At 40.0% G+C, this 18104-nt stretch overlaps 1 protein-coding gene across 1 annotated transcript in view; it reads right to left on the bottom strand.

Moving 5' to 3' along the window:
- Positions 1–804: 804 nt before the first annotated feature.
- The window catches only part of SEPSECS (Sep (O-phosphoserine) tRNA:Sec (selenocysteine) tRNA synthase), a 44136-nt gene continuing 26836 nt past the window's right edge, over positions 805–18104 (bottom strand). The window contains exons 9-11 of the mRNA XM_066279821.1: positions 9453–9546; positions 7655–7745; positions 805–5429 (exon numbers count right to left, since the gene is read on the bottom strand). Coding sequence (XP_066135918.1) covers positions 5159–5429; positions 7655–7745; positions 9453–9546 — 456 coding nt within the window. The 3' untranslated portion in view covers positions 805–5158. The remainder of the gene's footprint in view (positions 5430–7654; positions 7746–9452; positions 9547–18104) is intronic.

Genomic DNA, 18104 nt, shown 5'->3' with positions numbered 1-18104 from the left:
CACAAGGAAAAACTGATGATTGATGCTTCTCATCTCTCTCCATTCCTGTCTGTCTGTCCCTATCTATCCCTCTCTCTGATTCACTCTCTGTCTCTGTAAAATGAAATAAAATAAAATAAAATTTCTACTAAAATAAAAGTTCTACTAAACTAGATAATGACTGTATTTCAGTTAAAATCTAGCACCACTTGGTACAGTCTGTGTGGAGCATTAGTAACAGTAAGGGCTACGTCTCAGGCACTGAGTTAATCATTCACACATATTACCATATCATTAAGTCCTCAATCCTCTAAGGTGGCACCCACTTCACTTATCATGAGACCGAGATTCTACGAGGTTCTAAATATGTGAGCTCACACGGTCACTAAGTCGCAGTGCAGAAACCTAACTGCAAACAAAATGAGAACTACCTACAAAATTCAACAGCACAATTTTGAAATGACATCTGCTGATGAACAAAACAATACTAATCTAGTTTATTGTCCAATGCAAGATAAAGTGGTTCTTTTAGAAAAGATGAATTTCTAAGCATGCAACTTTCTATGGTCAATAGATCCTTTACAAAATGGTTGCTAGAATGTTCACTTCTTCCTTTATAAAATAATGATAATAATCCAGCCACCACCCCACCCCCATGACGATTCTCATTATAGGTATGACTTTTCTTGCCGATATCTAGGTAAGGTGATACTGATGACCAAATCAAAAACCAGGCGAATAATTTTGTGTCAATTATCTGTACTTTCAGATTTTATCTGTAGCAATGATTAGGTAAAATAATACAATGCACTGTCAATGATTTGTTAAAAATTTATTTCATGTCATAAATCATATAATTCATTTTTGTTTTTAAACAGTCTACACCAAAAAGAATTTTGGGAAACATCTTTCTGTTTTGGTAAAACAAATAGGTCAGCAGGCTGAGGTCAGCCTCCATTCCAATGGCTAGAATCCCCACAATTACAGTTAAACATAGCTGTATGTTCTTCACATTTCTCCTAAAAGTTCAAGTTGATACCACTTGGTAAAAACAATGCAGTACAAACATTTCCATTTTGCCTACAGCCTTAGATTGAGCTGTAGAATATCAGGCGGGAAGTTGTACAGATATATTCCTGGGCGTGAACTCACCCTCTTCCATGTGTAAATACCATATGGTCAAAAGGAGCACGAATGCGAAGGGAACGAAGGCACAAGAGGGCGCCCCGGGCACGTCTTCATCCTGTCATGTTATGAATGGCCGTAAAGACACACAAGCAACATAACAGGACACAATGGAAGAGAGAGTTTAGGGAAAGTTTTCTTTTTTTACTGTTAACAACTATTTCAATTATTCTTGTCTAATTATTCAGAGGTTATGATACTTCTGAAATCACCAAACTTCTGTGTACACAAACTGGATTATTTTTTAGTTACAAAATAAAGTTGGCCTCATGACATGCACAAGATAACAAAACCATTTAAAGGGCCTGGCAGGAATCAGTACACCTTTTTTTTCTTTTCTTTTTTTACAGGAACAGAGAGAGAGTCAGAGGGAGGGATTAGACAGGGACAAACAGACAGGAACAGAGAGAGATGAGAAGCATCAATCATCAGTTTTTCGTTGCGACACCTTAGTTGTTCATTGATTGCTTTCTCATATGTGCCTTGACTGTGGGCCTTCAGCAGACCGAGTGACCCCTTGCTCAAGCCAGTGACCTTGAGCTCAAGCTAGTGAGCTTTTTGCTCAAACCAGATGAGCCTGTGCTCAAGCTGGTGACCTCAGGGTCTTGAACCTGGGTCCTCCGCATCCCAATCCGACGCTCTATCCACTGCGCCACCGCCTGATCAGGCATGGAATCAGTACATCTTATAAAGTGGGAAAAGAAAAAGCAATTTTTAGATGCACCAAATAAATATATATTCAAAAAAACTTTCTCTGAGTGTAGAGTGAATGCGACTCATTGGCATCTGTTGCTGTCGGCAATTGTTGGCTATTTACTTCCAGGAAAGAACACAGGCATTTAATTCTCACAATGAGCTACTAATTCAACATTAAAGTAATGCCACTGTTTAAAAAAAATTACCTTTGTTTAATTTAAATTTTACTAAAACCTATCCTAGGCATATAGTCTAAAAATAAAAGCACATCGTATAGCTTAGGCTTCATTAAAGCTCTTATTATGGGGTGGCTAAAGAAACAGAGTTATGTGCTTGGGCCAAATATGGAAAAAAAATGAATTTATATTTAAATTTACCATTCTGTATATCAAGTACCTATTGGTTAAACAGAACTGTATTCAATAATTCCTATTCTAGAATTTTATTCAACTAACACAAAAAGCTAAATAAAAAGATTTATAGTGAAACACTGAGTTGCTAAGGCTGGTATCACCTATCATTCCCTGACAGAGTGAGAATTCATCAGCTGAGAACATAAGAGCCAAACAGAGAGCTGGATTTGAAAACCCTTTCCCTGCTGTGCATATAAGGAGCACATTGGGTAGTGACCTAAAGAATATTTTATGTTACTCAATTTTCTTTTCTAGGCAGACTACCACAGCTCAATGACTTTGAAAAACAAACTCCAAAATTCTACCTGATAACTTGAGGAAGAGCAGTTGGATCACAGAGAGAGAAGAGGTCATCTTAGTCAATAATTGGAAAATGTATCATCCATTGTCTCTCTGCCATAGTTCCGAGTTAACTCAAGTCTGTTATGAGGGTTACCAATTAGTACTAGCAATTCAAAATACACAATTGTCTGTATATATATTTGATGTTTATATGTGGAAATGGGAGGAGAAACAACACTGGGGTGGGGGCAAAGGCATGCCTGAATAGACAGAACTGCACAACATCCCTTCAAACACTCCGAGGAGCTGCCCTGGCCGGCGGCTCGGTTGGTGAGACTGTCGTCCCTGGTGAGGGCACACAAAAGAATCAGCCAATGAGTGCATAAATAAATGGAACAACACATCAATGTTTCTCTCTTCCTCTCGCAATTCTTTCCTCTCTCTCTCCCTAAAAATCAATCCATGGAAACTCAAGAATTCTATGATCTCAAGGTCAAATTTAAACCAGCAGGAACAGAACTCGAATTCCAAAACTTCCGAAAAGTGCTAATAATAAAAACGGCCACCTATTTTATGCACCAGGAATGAAATGTTATAACATATCTATCATGTGGGTACATGTAATTCATCCTCAATTAGATTTATTATCTCCCCGGCAGCCGAAGCCCACCAGCTGCCGATACATCGCAGCTGGGACGGCGTGCGCTCGTCTCGGGCTCCGGTCTGTCTTCAGCTAACTAACTGACAGTCACACACTCGAGCTCACTTGTTCTATAAACCGGTCCTGGCTCACGTGGAGAGAAAGTGCACTGCCAGCGCTTACACTGGCCACGTCACTTCACGCCCTCTCGTAGACGCTGGAGGTTCTGGGGACACTCTTCAGAGCTTTATTGGCTAAGTCGGTCCCAAAGTCACATAGAAAACACTACACTACGTTTTCCAAGCCAGTATTTACTCCTTTGAGATGAGTTATTAAAACTATTTTTAAAAGCAGATATTCAACATATTTGAACTCCAAAGATATAATCATTGAAAAGTAAATTTTAAAATATTTATAATTAAGGACTTGATCTCAATTGCCTTGACTTCCAAGGTTGTCAAGCCAGTGTCTAAGTATTCTAATTTACACATGAGCGGGAGCGTATCTGTCTGAGCTCACGGTGAAGAGTTGACACCATCAAATCAATACAGAAAAACACAACCTAAAACCAAGGCAGGATTCGCTACTGTAGTGTTTTCCAAAGGTTGCTCAATGGATGTCAATAAGTCAATATATTCAAACTGGTTTCAAAGGAATTCTTAGAACTTTTAATATGCAATAGGTAGCTTTGCACAGTCCTCATTTTATTTGTCCACAGACTCCCTCACCCTGTGAGCACCTCTTAGGAGCAATGCTCCACAGAGCAGGTCTTGAGAAACACACCTTCACTACTTGGTGTATTCAGAAACTTTGCTGATTCCTCAGACTATGAGACATCAGTTGGTAGCTTAAAATGAACAACAAACATAATTGTTACAGCTAATAGGTCTGGAATTCCAGGCTCAGAAAATGAGCATGCGGGAAGGGAGGGGGCAATACACTCGTTTATCATACCTCGTCACTTTCACCTCCCTAGCAAAACATGCTCAGAGATACCACAGTTGCCACTCGTGCGGAGCACTGTGCACAAGCCTGACAAACTAGCCAGCAAGGACAGTGGGATGCAGTTTTCACTTGCTCGAATGGAAAAACGCACAAGTGTCAAATAAACAACCTATCGTTGCCTGTCTAGAACTGGTAACCCCGGTTAGTACTGAAGAGTCTCCATACAGGATAGTGAGATAACATTACAGAGTCACCTGCTCTGAAGCACTGTGGCATAATTGAAGTTGCTATGGGAAACTCTCTGTGTTACAGCAGCGCTTCTCAACCTCAGCACTACTGAGACTTGGGGCTGGGTGATGCTTTGTTTTGGGAAGTTGTCCTGTCCACTACTGGATGCTACAGGCCAATAGCATCCCACCAGTCGTAATGACCCTAACCGACCCAGATGTTGCTTAGATATAAGCAAATCACCCCCAGTCGGGAACCCCTTCTGCTGAGAGAAAATGAAAGCCTGCCCCTTGACTTGGCCTCCCGTTTTACAGGCCCCCGGGGACTTACACACACCAGCAAGCATCTAATAAGGAGAGCTTTCTAAATTCTGTGTGAGCAGAAACTTAGTGATAGGTGCATTGTAGAGGCTGGAAGGGGAGAAGCAGTCGGCACATTTCGAAGAGCACTGTGGTAATTTTACTGCCCTTATAATTAGTAAGAATTATCTGAAGCATAATGCTTAATTGACAAATGGTCTCACTATTAGAAAAATGCTAATTGTATATTATAACCTGTTAAGAGTCATAATGACTGAGGCAGCATAATAAAAAATAATGCGACAATCATCAATGGCTAAATCAAACCATATTCTATTTCCTGACCAAACATCTCCATGACATCTCAATTTTAAAATCTCAGGTCTTCTCTTTAAACTGTTTACTTCTATATCGCTTCCTCATTTTCTTTCACAGTATTCAGAAGAATCCCTTCACGTGTCACGAAGAAGAATCCTGGTATGTGTCGAGAGTTATAGATCCAGTTTTAAAAGCTCCACAATAGCCACATCTTTAGTTTTGTCACAATCGTCAACTCCGGATACATCACCCTCTCTATTTTGTTCTTTCCTTACTGTCTTTAGACACTTGTCAAGTCTCTTTATGAACAAGTCCACATCCTGTGTCTTCATTCCGATGGCCGATGCAGCATTGAGGTAGGCACAAGGGTAACTATTCGTATGCGACATAAAGCCTCTGAAAGTGTAGCCACTCACGGTTTGCATGGACCCAAGAGGCACAACTCTAAAATGGAAAAATTTAACAATTTAATATGTTTGGTGATGTTAGCATAACATTCATAAAACAAAGAAATCTGTGTTACTAGGCCGTACATCTACTTATTAGGAAGTTTGCTAGATAGTTCGGTGGGTTGCAGAATCATTCCGCTAAGACGAGGGCTGCCGGTTCCATCCCGGGCGGGGTGCATACAAGAATCCACCAATGAGTGCATAAATAAGTGGAACAACATATCAATGTTTCTCTCTGCTCTGTCTCTCTCACCCTTCCTCTCTCTCTAAAAAATCAATTAAAAATTTTAAAATAAAGTTTATAAACAGCCAAAAAATCATAGCCTTTGAAAAAAGACTGTGTTAGCCTTAAACTAAAAATGTATACAATACACTCAATTTTACATGGAAAAGTGATCGCCATTTATTTATCTCCTATTAAAGAGGCCCAAGCTCTAGGAATCACTAACATCTATACATCTTCTTCAAAGAGGTAAAAATAATTTTTTTTGTATCAAATATGGAATCTGACTTCACATATATACACAAACTTTAACAGAATGCTGACACTAGTAAGTCAAAACCATTTTGATTGCCATGTGTCACCTCAAATAATCAACAAACTAAAATTACATGTATCTGATCAGTGCTATGCAGTAAGAGTTTTAAGGCAAGGATCCAGAAGAAATTATGTAACTGCTTACAGTGGGGTGGTGGGCAGCGGTCAGTAATATTCAACAATGGCACATGCATTTTTTAAGCTTGATCCCTTTGGCATACTGGATATAAAAAGATTAATAGGAGTATTTTTTCTTTCAAAGAAGTCAATTAAGATCAACTTAAACGCCTGACCAGATGGTGGCGCAGTGGATGGAGCATTGGACTGGGATGCCGAGGACTCAAGTTCGAGACCTCGAGGTCGCCTGCTTAAGCGCAGGCTCATCTGGTTTGAGGAAAAAGGTCGCTTGCTCCAGCGGGGGGTTACTCGGTCTGCTGAAGGCCCGTGGTCAAGGCACGTGTGAGAAAGCAATCAATGAACAACTAGGGTGTTGCAACGTGCAATGAAAAACTAATGATTGATGCTTCTCATCTCTCTCCATTCCTGCCTGTCTGTCCCTGACTATCCCTCTCTCTGACTCACTCTCTGTCTCTGTAAAAAATAAATAAATAAAAATTAAAAATAAAAAAAGATCAACTTAAACATAAAGACAAATAGCTTGACCTGGTGTTGCGCAATGGATAGAGCATTGGACTGGGACGTGGAGGACCCAGGTTCAAAACTCCGAGATTGCCAGCTTGAGCGCGGGCTCATCTGATTTAAGCAAGGCTCACCAGCTTGAGCTCAAGGTCGCTGGCTTGATCAAGGGGTCACTCGGTCTGCTGTAGCCCCCCAGGCAAGGCACATATGAGAAAGCAATCAATGAACAACTAAGGTGCCGCAACAAAGAATTGAAGCTTCTCATCTTTCTCCCTTCCTGTCTGTCTGTCCCTATCTGTCCCTCTCTCTGTCTCTCTCTGTCTCTGTCACAAAAACAAAACAAAACAACAACATAAAGACAAGTAGTGGCAACGATAAAAGCAAGGCCAAGAAAACCATTTTACAAGTGTCAAACTATGCTGTGTTATCCACACTTAGTTCATCAAGGTAAAAGCTGAACTAACTTAAGACTTTTTCCTTTAAAAAGCTGTCCTTTGATGTGAAATCTCTAACCTCTGGTAATCAGAGAAATGATAGAAGAATGAGAAGAATACTTAGAACAAAGCATTTCAAGTCATTTTTCTCTGACATCATCAAATAAAAAAATGAAATTAATTTTTAAGCCATGTACATAAACGAGCAAAAAGTATATTCTTCAAAGGTAGTATGTACTTAGAAAAAAACATTTTTTCACTTAAATTTAGTAATGAAGATGACATTTTTAACACCATTAAGTGATAACACTGAAGATTATATAACAAAAAAAATAAAGACAAATATTTGTAGAGAGAGACAATGAACTTTCATTAATATACGTCTACTGAAACAAACAAGACTCATATCTTCTGTGACGATTTCAAGTGTAGGCAGTCCACGGGGCACATAATAGACTTATAGATTCTCTAACTCATCATCATTTACTCCACAATGAAGTCTCAGGGGTAGGTCAGCATATACGTGGGAAAACTATTGTTAAGAAAAGTACTTAATTAGAATCAAATTTAAAAGCCATATAAATCCAAGCCTCTTTTAAACACACTCACCTGGCTCCAGAAACCTGTCTGGTAAAAAGCATTGAGCCAAGCTGAGTAACAGCTTTGCCACAGTGTTCATCTAGTGTCTTAAGTGTCACAGCTGAAAAAGGAAAAAGTAGCCCCATAAGCTGGTTCACCGGCACAAGAATCACTCAAGAAACAACACTTAATAATGAAGACATCACTTTTTCTGTGTGTTAAAATACACACAACATGAAATTTACCATCTTAAGCATTTTTAAATGTACGTTCAGTGGTATTAAATACATTGATATTATTGTGCAACCATCACCACCATCCATCCATCCCTATAATTTTTATCATCTTATAAAACTGGAACTGTATACCTATTAAACAATAACTCCCAATTGTCTCTTCCTCCCAGCCCCTGGCAACCACCTTTCTACCTCCTGTCTCTATGATTCTGACTGCTCCAAGTACCTCATATAAATGAAATCATGCAGTATTTGTCTTTTTGTTACTGGCTTATTTCACAGAGACATTACTTTTTTATACACTGTCACATGGCATGATTTTACTAAAATGCACTTAATAAATTATAGTATAGATTTGTTTGTACATCAGACAAAAAGTATGTTAATATAAATTAACATACTCAGCATCAAACAGAATTTCTGTATCAACCCTCTAAAGAGTGCATTTTCCAATTAAACAGATGGAGCTATGACATGATCAATATGGCAGTTTATTCAAATTCAACCAGGTTTTAGGAACTTGTAAAATGAGAATGTGGGATATATTTCAGTATATGTATAAGACTAAGTAAGATCAACTTCTGCATATAGAAATGAAAATTATCTTTCTGAGGTTATATGGGTAAACTGTACTCTATTCATACCACCAATCACCTATAGTAGGTACCATTTCCTGAGGATGTACTTACCACACCAGAGAGTATATAATCTCAACCATTCTTCAGCAGTCTTGCATATGAGGGATCATGATCTCTATTCATAAATAGGGGAAAGGGACTTGGGGACTAAGACATGGCAGAACTGGGATTCAAACCGTACCATATCACCTTCTGTAACATCTACATAGATTATAGACCAGCAAAGAACTGACTGCGATGGGTTTTAGTATATATTCATAGTCAAATAGTTTTCCATGGAAGCGCATTCCAGAAAAAGGTTTTAGTTATCAATGACTATTTCCTTACTTTCTTCAGATACACATGAAATATGAAACATATTATACTGCATATATTCACAAATTAAAGGGATAATTATAAAGCTTAAAAGTTACTTAAATGCATAGAAGTCAATATTCATATTATCCTGTTCAGTAGTTCTTGTACTAGATGACAAAAATACATAGTCCTTATACAAAAGAAATTATCATCAATACAGAATTCTCTTACATGGAGACTCTCAAGAAATAAAAAATACAATAAGAGCATTAAAAACAATATAAGAATAGCTTTAACATCTAATATTATAGTGTTTTGTTAACTGGTAGAAATTTTTAAATACTTACATAGAATCCTTACTAGTGAACAAATGATTTTCATTAGAAGCAAGAGTTAAAGTATTATTTTCTGTCTAATCATTATAATACTTAATTCCGATTTGGATTCTTTCGGTTTATAGTTTTTATCTTAGAAATACATTAAAACATTCCTAAAGGCTAACTGAACCTTTTCAACTTACAAATTAATACTGTAATAAATTTAGAAATATCACTGTAACCAGAAGGAATTCATACTCTTTCTAGAAATACCACCTTCCTGCTGGGGTTGGATCAGAAGTGCTGATTTTTTTTTTTTTTTTTAAGGAAAAAGAATTACCTAAAGATATGGGATTGTGAGGTGTATGCAACAGTCTTTCATTGTAGGCTTCTGACAGTTTCTTTAGTTGGATGGACAAATATGAAAACATTTCCTGCAATAACAAAATGTTACACTTAAAGAGAATCAAATAAATATGTATTGCAACTTGCTAAATTTAACAAGACAAAATCTGATTGGTGTAAAGTCTGTGATGCCAATTAAATTAAACTCATTCCTGTGCCCAAGGAGCAATTCTTTCCTTTGCTGCAATATAAGGAGGTTCAAAGTTGCCACAATGATCAGAAACCCACAGAATCTAGGTAAGGAAGGCGATGAACCAGTACACTTTCTGCGTTGGGGCTATTACGTATCTATCACAAATCCATCCTCTTTTTAGAGCCTCCAGGGCTATGAGCAGCTCAAGCCCAAGAAGCTGTCAACCTCTGTCCTGGAGCACGCAACACATTCTAAGTGACTTCCTCTGCCTCCTTCCCTGACCCTCTACCTGGCTCTACACACAGAGGCCAGAGTGCTCATTCAAAAGCATAAATCAGATCATGCCCCTCCCAGTGACTTCCTTCGGTAAATATATAGCAAAAAAAAAAAAGGAAGGAAAAAAAAACAACTCTTGATCTATAAGGTCCCAAAGGATCTGGCCCAGCCAACAAGGCCACTCAGCAACTGTCATTCCCCCACTCACTACGGCGTCAGCCACGTCCGCCTCTTTTCCAACAGCTGAACGCGCCAAGCTCACTCTGTGTGAGAACCTTTACGCCTACTCCCCCTAGACTCGGAAGCTCTCCTCCCAGGTCACTCCATGGGTGGTCCCTCTTGACACAGACTAAGGAGACCTTCCCTTACCACTTCCCTATACAAGCAGCTCTCCAACTGGGCCCATTCCCAACTCTCCATCTCACTCCAATGCCATTCCTCGTTTTGGCTCCTTCACTATACTTACCACAATCTGAAATGACCCCATTTATTTGCTTAAACAAATACCGCCTATGACAACCTACTAGAATGGGGGGAAAGTAAAGCTGTCGAAAGGAGGAGCTTTGTCTTCCTCACCACTGTTTTCTCAACACCAAGAAAACTACCAGGCTTTTAGAATGTAAGTAACTTAGAAAGAGATAGTTTAAAAATGTATTTCTTTTAAATCATATAAATTTAAAAATAACAATTCTCTAAACTCAATTTAAAAGCTATAACAAAAAACTAAAAATTACATTTATGATCCTACTCTAGAAAACAATGTATATCTAATAAGAAGAACTCAAAAGATGTAAGTATGAAATTTCATATGTACATGTTAGAAGTGGGAGTTCAACCAAGGTTACAAATAAATAGTAAGCTGGAAACTATTTGACCTAAAATTATACTTTGTTTCCCCACTAAGTTCTTAAATCTGCCCATTGAACAAGGCATTTGCACTGATCTCCTCCAGCCATAGTCAAAACCTATAAACTCTAAAGATACTCCTAAAAGCCAAGGGCCAACAGAGTACCCCAGAGTGGAGACAGCAGGAATGACGCTTCTCCAATAACAAACCACAAAAGCTGCTTCAGTTTTCTGTAAGCTACGGGTTGCAGAGTCCGACCCCACACTGACCCGCAAAATAGCTTCTTCATGTCTAAAGCACAGGAAAGACTAACTCTATCTTTTGTTAGGTAAAGATTAAAAGAAGAGAAAAAAATCCTACCAAGTTTATGAATTATTAATGAGTCTACTGAAGACCACAAACATTTTTACCCTTGTTGACACAGTATATTTTATATTCTAAATAAAAAAATTTTCAAATTAATTGTTGTACTTAAATTTTTAGGTGATCTTCTAAGATCAATCTCAGCATGTCAGAATTATGAAATCTTAGATCACTAAAAGAAATTGACTCTTTTATTTGAAAAAGTTAACATACAAATTCGTGATACCTTTTGAACCTATGAGTGTTACTGATACATGTAATAAATCTTTTTTCTTTTGTCATTTAAAACAAAGTGTAGAGAAATATTTAGAAAGGCAAATGTTATCACTGGAAACGGGGGAAAAATAAAGTTGTGGTAGGCCTCTTTCTTGGACATATAAAGACTCCTCCTTATTCAACTAATACTTCAATATTCACTTCAGAAGATGAAATGATAATCAAATGGAATACAGAAATTAAGAGTACAATCCTTTAGTACCACACCAGTGTGTATGAAGAGCGGAATTCCGGGGCTTCATTTATAAACTGCCATCCATTGTACTATAAAATAACTAGGTCACTAACTTCAATGCTCTGTATGCTTTTTTAAAATCACATGTTAATTTGGATATTAACTGCTGATTTTTCTCCATCTATATTATAAACCAAAGTATTTTTTTATGTTTACTTTATTGATTTTAGTCAGAAAAGAAGGGAGAGAGAAAGAGAGAGAGAGACAGGAACATCAACCTGTTCTTCTATGTGCCCTGACTGGGGATTGAACTGGCAACCTCTGCAATTCAGATCAATGCTCCAACCAACTGAGCAGTCCAGCCAGGGTGCAAACCAAACTCTTAATCTGCACCTGTCTCGCTTATTCTCAGATGTGTCAACCTCTCATAAGCAGAAACAAATCAGACAGCCTGAAAATGCCTTTTACATTCCTATGTTTTCCCCCCAGTAGAAACAACCAAAAAACGTATTTCAGAGGCGAGGACCAATTTAAAATAGTATTCTATCTAGAATGGCTGCCACGATAATCACCACTGTGATTACAGTTGGCCCTTGAATAAGACAGGTTTGAACTGTGCTAGTCCACTTATATGCAAATTATTTTCAATAAGCACAGTTGACCATCTGTATCACAACTGAACCAACCATGGATCGAAAAAAGGGTTTCGATCTATAATCTGGAATCCATGGATATGAAACGCCTCCTGTTTAAACTGCTCTATATAATTTTATATAGGGACTTGGGCACCTGCAGATTTTGATCTCTATGGGGGGTCCTAGAACCAATCCCCCACAGACACCAGTTTGGGGGGAGTCAAAAGTTATTCACGGAATTTTTGACTACACAGGGCACTGGCATCGCTAACTCCTATATTGTTTGAGTCAAGTGTACACAATTTCTATTCAGCTATTTCTAAAAAGAGAGGAAATGTTTCCTTAGTAACACCCCTAAATAGAGCTTTTAAACTTACTACTGCATATGTGGCTATTAAAAAACTGAGATTTTTTTTCTCCAATGTTCAATTTCTAATACTTTAACAAATTAGCTTTACCAGGGTTATCAATCACTTGCTAATGCCACTGGAATTCAGTTTTAATTGTAGCTAACATAACATTAGGATAAAAGTCTTTAGATAATAAACATCATACTAAGGTAACTAAATCTCCTATCACTACTATGGGAGTAATTAGAGAAAAAAGAAAATATTTGTGAGTCAAGTTCACATCCATCTGCAAATATTTATAGTATCTCTACTCTGTGTATAGGGTTATGATAGGTAATCCAATAAGCAAAAAAGCTTAAATTATCTGAAAACACAATATACTGAATCCTACAATATTCCACCTATTAAGGTCCTAAATGCTTTCCCATTAAAATTACTACATTTAAAATGTATCATCTAAGAGATTGTACCACAACTTCCTACACTAATACTTAGCTAAGCAGTTTTTTACCTGACATATTAAAGGCACTACAGAGCCTGCACTATATTTTTGCTAGAGTTAAATCTATAACTGACATTTATTATAAAATACGTCTATAAAGAGAAAAATTTATTAGCACCCCAAGCAAATGTACATAAAAAGATCTTCCTTAAAAGAAATGAAATATTATTGATTTTCTATGTCTTTTGTGCTATCTTTAACTTAATTTTAAAAGATTCTTCACTAGAGATAAACTGAGCTGTATACCTGAATGCTAATGTCAGCGCTATTTCCAGAATAAAAATACAAGACTTTATACCATAGTTCATGATGTTAATGAAAGATAAGTTGAATTATATTAAGCACTACCCTTTATACAGCCTTTTACAAACTGATTTACAGTCATGAAGCCCAACATTCAGCCTCTCCCTCCCCATAACCCAACAGTGTGTATAATTCAGTAAATTTTAAAGAAAAAGTGCTTATGTAATCATGTTTTTTGAAACATACTGTCTTGTGTTATAGAATAAGATGTAAATAGAACTTCACGTGTTATTACAGTTTGCCTCATAAGGCAGGTAATAAACCAAAAGGGAAGCATACCAAGCAGTCTAATATTTCAATAACCTCAAAGGACGGGTGGACAACAGATTGCAGGTGCATATCCACGCACAGATGGCCACATTTGCAGACGATGGTGCCAATGCGATGTGCTGCTCCATGCCTGTGGCCAGATTTAAGGATCCAGGCACACTCAGCAGTCTTTTCATCATAGGCTAGAGCACTGCTTTCAAACGCTTCTGCTGAGGCCCCACGGTCAGGCCTGGAATCTCATGCTTTTACTGAGATTCAATCAACTACTCCACCTTTAGGGCTGCAGACCTACTGTCTCCAAACCCAGCTCCGTGACAGGACATTGTGTGAGGCAGATGTCTGATGCTCTTTCAGAAGCTTCGGCTAACAGATTCCAGCCCCGGGCACAGCCATTGCGCTGTCTTTGCTCTCCTGCACTTGTCCAGTTCAGCAGATACCTGCAACCACGATCACCTGCCGGCCCTGTTAGGCAAAGCACTCTCCTCAAAGGAAAGCTAAGCGCAGTCACAGTCTCCTCCGGAAGCAAAACAAAAACGAGGAGAAACTTCTAAGACCGATCTTGCTTTTTGCTTAGAGAACCTCAGAGCAACTGTCTCTTAACTTTTAACCCTTTTCCTTAAAGGCCTCTTCCGTTAGATTTCTGGTCATTTCTCCCCTCAATGAAGCCAATGTGTTGATCAGGAAGGGGCTGGGGGCAAAGAGGCTCAATTCACACACACACACACACACACAGTCTCTGATCCTTTCATCCCTCAGAAAAGATGGCTCGAAAAGGAATGGCTTCAAGCTGAGTTCTTGTCTGCCTCTACTGTGAAAAAGATAAAGGCTTTTCTGAAGAGATACACTAAATGAAATAACCTCTAAAAATATCATTGTGGTGAAGAAGGGCACAGAATTGAAAAACCCTAAGTTTTCTTTGAACGCTCCTTTTTTTAGCACGCAATAACACCGATAGTAGAAAAAGGAGCGTCCAGTGATGGGCTATAAATAGCTCTGGCTGGAGCAGAATAGCTTTTCCTCAGCTTCTCCAGAGCTGAACCAATAAACTATCACGATTAAATTTTCACAGTTCAAAAGCAAGTCCATTTAAACAAAAGAGGTCCTTACTTCTGAAACAAATCCAATAAAAAAACAATATTTATGCTACAGATATGCAATTATGGTTTATGGAGGACATCGACATTTTTCAATGAAAAGACGTGCCTGTTGAATGAAGTTGTTAAAGAACAATTTTATTCACTTACAGTGACAGAGTTCTCAAATGAACTCTGAAGGTTACTACTGCAGATAGTCCTAGTCTAAGTAAATTCTATACAAAGCATTTTAAATAAAACCAGTTAATACAATAGAACCTTCGGGGTTTTACATACATCCACTAGATATGAATGTTGTGAGGGGGGTCACAAGAGCATCATCTTTAGGACTCAGAGCAGGTAAACGCTCCCTCAGTACTGGAAGCAGCGAGTGCAGAGCGCTTAGATAAAAAGCAGCCTGACCAGGCGGTGGCGCAGGGGATAGAGCGTCAGACTGGGATGCGGAGGACCCAGGTTCGAAACCCCAAGGTCGCCAGCTTGAGCGTGGGTTCATCTGGTTTGAGAAAAGCTCACCAGCTTGAGCCCAAGGTCACTGGCTTGAGCAAGGGGTCATTTGGTCTGCTGGTGCCCCCCGGTCAAGGCACATAATGAGAAAGCAATCAATGAATAACTAAGGTGCCACAACAAAGAAGTGATGCTTCTCATCTCTCTCCCTTCCTGTTTGTCTGCCCCTATCTGTCCCTCTCTCTGTCTCTGTCACAAAAAATATATATATATACGGAAAGCAGAGAGGCGTTAGCATCACCCCAGCCTGAGTTTCAGTGGCAATCTGGCACTTGTATGTGGCCCTGAGTAAGTACTTAACTTTTCTGAGCCACAAGTCTATCTGTCAAATAGGGATAATACCTACCTCCTAAACTTAAGCTGAGTAATATGAAATAACGAACATAATACACCTAGCAGCGTTGCTGGAATAAAGCACATACTCACTAAAGTGTTCGTTCCCCACCCACCTACTCTCCCCTTAGCCTCGCTGCGTCTGCAGGTCACAGTAACTCACGTTAGCCAGCAGGACTCCCACAGACTCGCACCAACACCCAGTAGTTATCACCCTATTCTTGTCCCATCCCTGTTTATCCCACTCTACTCTACCTAGATAAAAGGAAAAGAACAAAGTCCTGCGTGTTACAAAGAGAGGTACCTCTTGGCATCGGAGATGGAGCCATTCAATTCATAAATATCACTAGAACGTAAAATTTCTCCCATAAAGTATTTACCCAATGATTAATAAAGAACACAGTTCCAAAGGAAAGCAGAGCAGGGATGCCTGTTGGAGCCACTCAGCAGCTGAGCTGCATATTCCTACAGTCCTTCTCAAAGCAGGCGGATTTTCATGTATGCTAAGCAAAGTGTACACATATACGGGACTCTGAATCATCAGAAAAGCTGAAAATGTAAAAGTCAAACTCTAAGTGTCAAAAGTTAGAAGAACCATGGCATAATAGAAATGCTTAAATTCCAAAATGATGACAGAACACCCCTAAAATCAACAATTTCATAATCCAGTGTAAGAAGAGTGCTTTGGAAAAGAGTACCTGCTAGAGAGGCAGTCCCACTCCTGGAGGTCCAGTCCCTGTTCTACACGACAAGTAATCACCTTTCAACTCATTCCTTTTTACAAGTTTTCACCTATGTTCATACAGGAAGATACTTCTCATTTAGTGAAGTCAATGTTAAAATGTTACTTGCTTTTGGACTAATTTTCCAGAAAGATACTTATTCTGTGTAAATAAGAGATGACTATACAACACCAGACCTGTGCTGTTCCCACACACCCTGCATTAGTTCATTCAATAAACATCTAATGAGTCTGACTGCTGGTGGCACAGTGGATAGAGCGCTGACCTGATGCTGAAGTCCAAGGTTCAAAACCCCGAGGTCGCTGGCTTGAGCGTGGCCCATCTGGCTTGAGCATGGCTCATCTGGCTTGAGCATGAGATCACTGACATGACCCATGGTCACTGGCTTAAACTCAAAGATCACTGGCTAGAAGCCCAAGGTCACAGGCTTGAGCCAGGGGTCACTGGCTTGGCTTGAGGCACCCCGGTCAAGGCACATATGAGAAGCAATCAATGAACTAAAGAGATGCAACTATGAGTTGATGCTTCTCATCTCTCTCCCTTTCTGTCTCTCTGTTTACCTTTCTTTCTCTCTCTCTCTCTCAAATCAGTAAGAAAAAACAAACAAAAAAACAGTAGGGGCCCTGGCCGGTTGGCTCAGTGGTAGAGCGTCGGCCTGGCGTGCGGAAGTCCCGGGTTCGATTCCCGGCCAGGGCATACAGGAGAGGCGCCCATCTGCTTCTCCACCCCTCCCCCTCTCCTTCCTCTCTGTCTCTCTCTTCCCCTCCCACAGCCGAGGCTCCATTGGAGCAAAGATGGCCCAGGCGCTGGGGATGGCTCCTTGGCCTCTGCCCCAGGCGCTAGAGTGGCTCTGGTCGCGGCAGAGCGACGCCCCGGAGGGGCAGAGCATCGCCCCCTGGTGGGCAGAGCGTCGCCCCTGGTGGGCGTGCCGGGTGGATCCCGGTCGGGTGCATGCGGGAGTCTGTCTGACTGTCTCTCCCCATTTCCAGCTTCAGAAAAATACAAAACAAACAAACAAACAAACAAACAAAACAGCAGGGACTGTGGTTGAGTGAGACATAGAGCAACTGTAGTCGTAGGTATTTCTCTTAAAAGAAAAGATATGTCAGGGGCATAGGGGAGGAACTGAATTGTCTGGCTTTGGTATGAGAGCTGTAGAGACTGCTTTCTCCCAGACAGAAGAGCTGGCAGAGGCCACTGTTCCTTTGCTGAGCCCTCCCCCACAGAGGTAGCAGGTGCGTGTCATATCTGAGTCTCCCTCAACCTGGCTAGCAATATTCACCCTGCCCTGGTGATTTCCTGAGATCCTGCTTCACCCAACTTACCCTACCCAACTTGTGGGACCAACCCACACTATTTTTCCATATAATTAGCCTGTCTTAGCTCATGCTTTGGACTTTACTAAAATCTCGCAAACAAGCAGTATCTGGCCTCAGCGGGCCTTGTACCTCTCACTAAGGGGCCTCAGGCCTGGCACTAACAGCAGCCAGCCTCACTTCACAGCCTGGCCTCTCCTGGGCAACTCCAAGCCCAGCACCAGTGGCAGCCATCTGCACATTGCTTTGTAGCTCATGCCAGTTGGCCCTGGACAGGACACAGGTGGCAGCTGACCTTGGCCTGAACTTCCCAGGAGGTTTCAGAGCCAGCACACCTGATGGGAGAGCTTTAGACCACTCTGAGGCACCACCCAGCTTCCTCCACAAGTGACACACTCCGGGGACACACCCAGCAGGCATCAGAACTCTGCTGAAATAAGCCCTGCTCTGTGGGGTCAGCCCCTGCA

The sequence above is a fragment of the Saccopteryx bilineata genome, chromosome 5 (assembly GCF_036850765.1).
Source record: "Saccopteryx bilineata isolate mSacBil1 chromosome 5, mSacBil1_pri_phased_curated, whole genome shotgun sequence".
NCBI classification, from domain to species: Eukaryota; Metazoa; Chordata; class Mammalia; order Chiroptera; family Emballonuridae; genus Saccopteryx; species Saccopteryx bilineata.
Note: the sequence above shows the minus strand (reverse complement) of the source record. Positions and strands in the feature narration are given on the sequence as shown.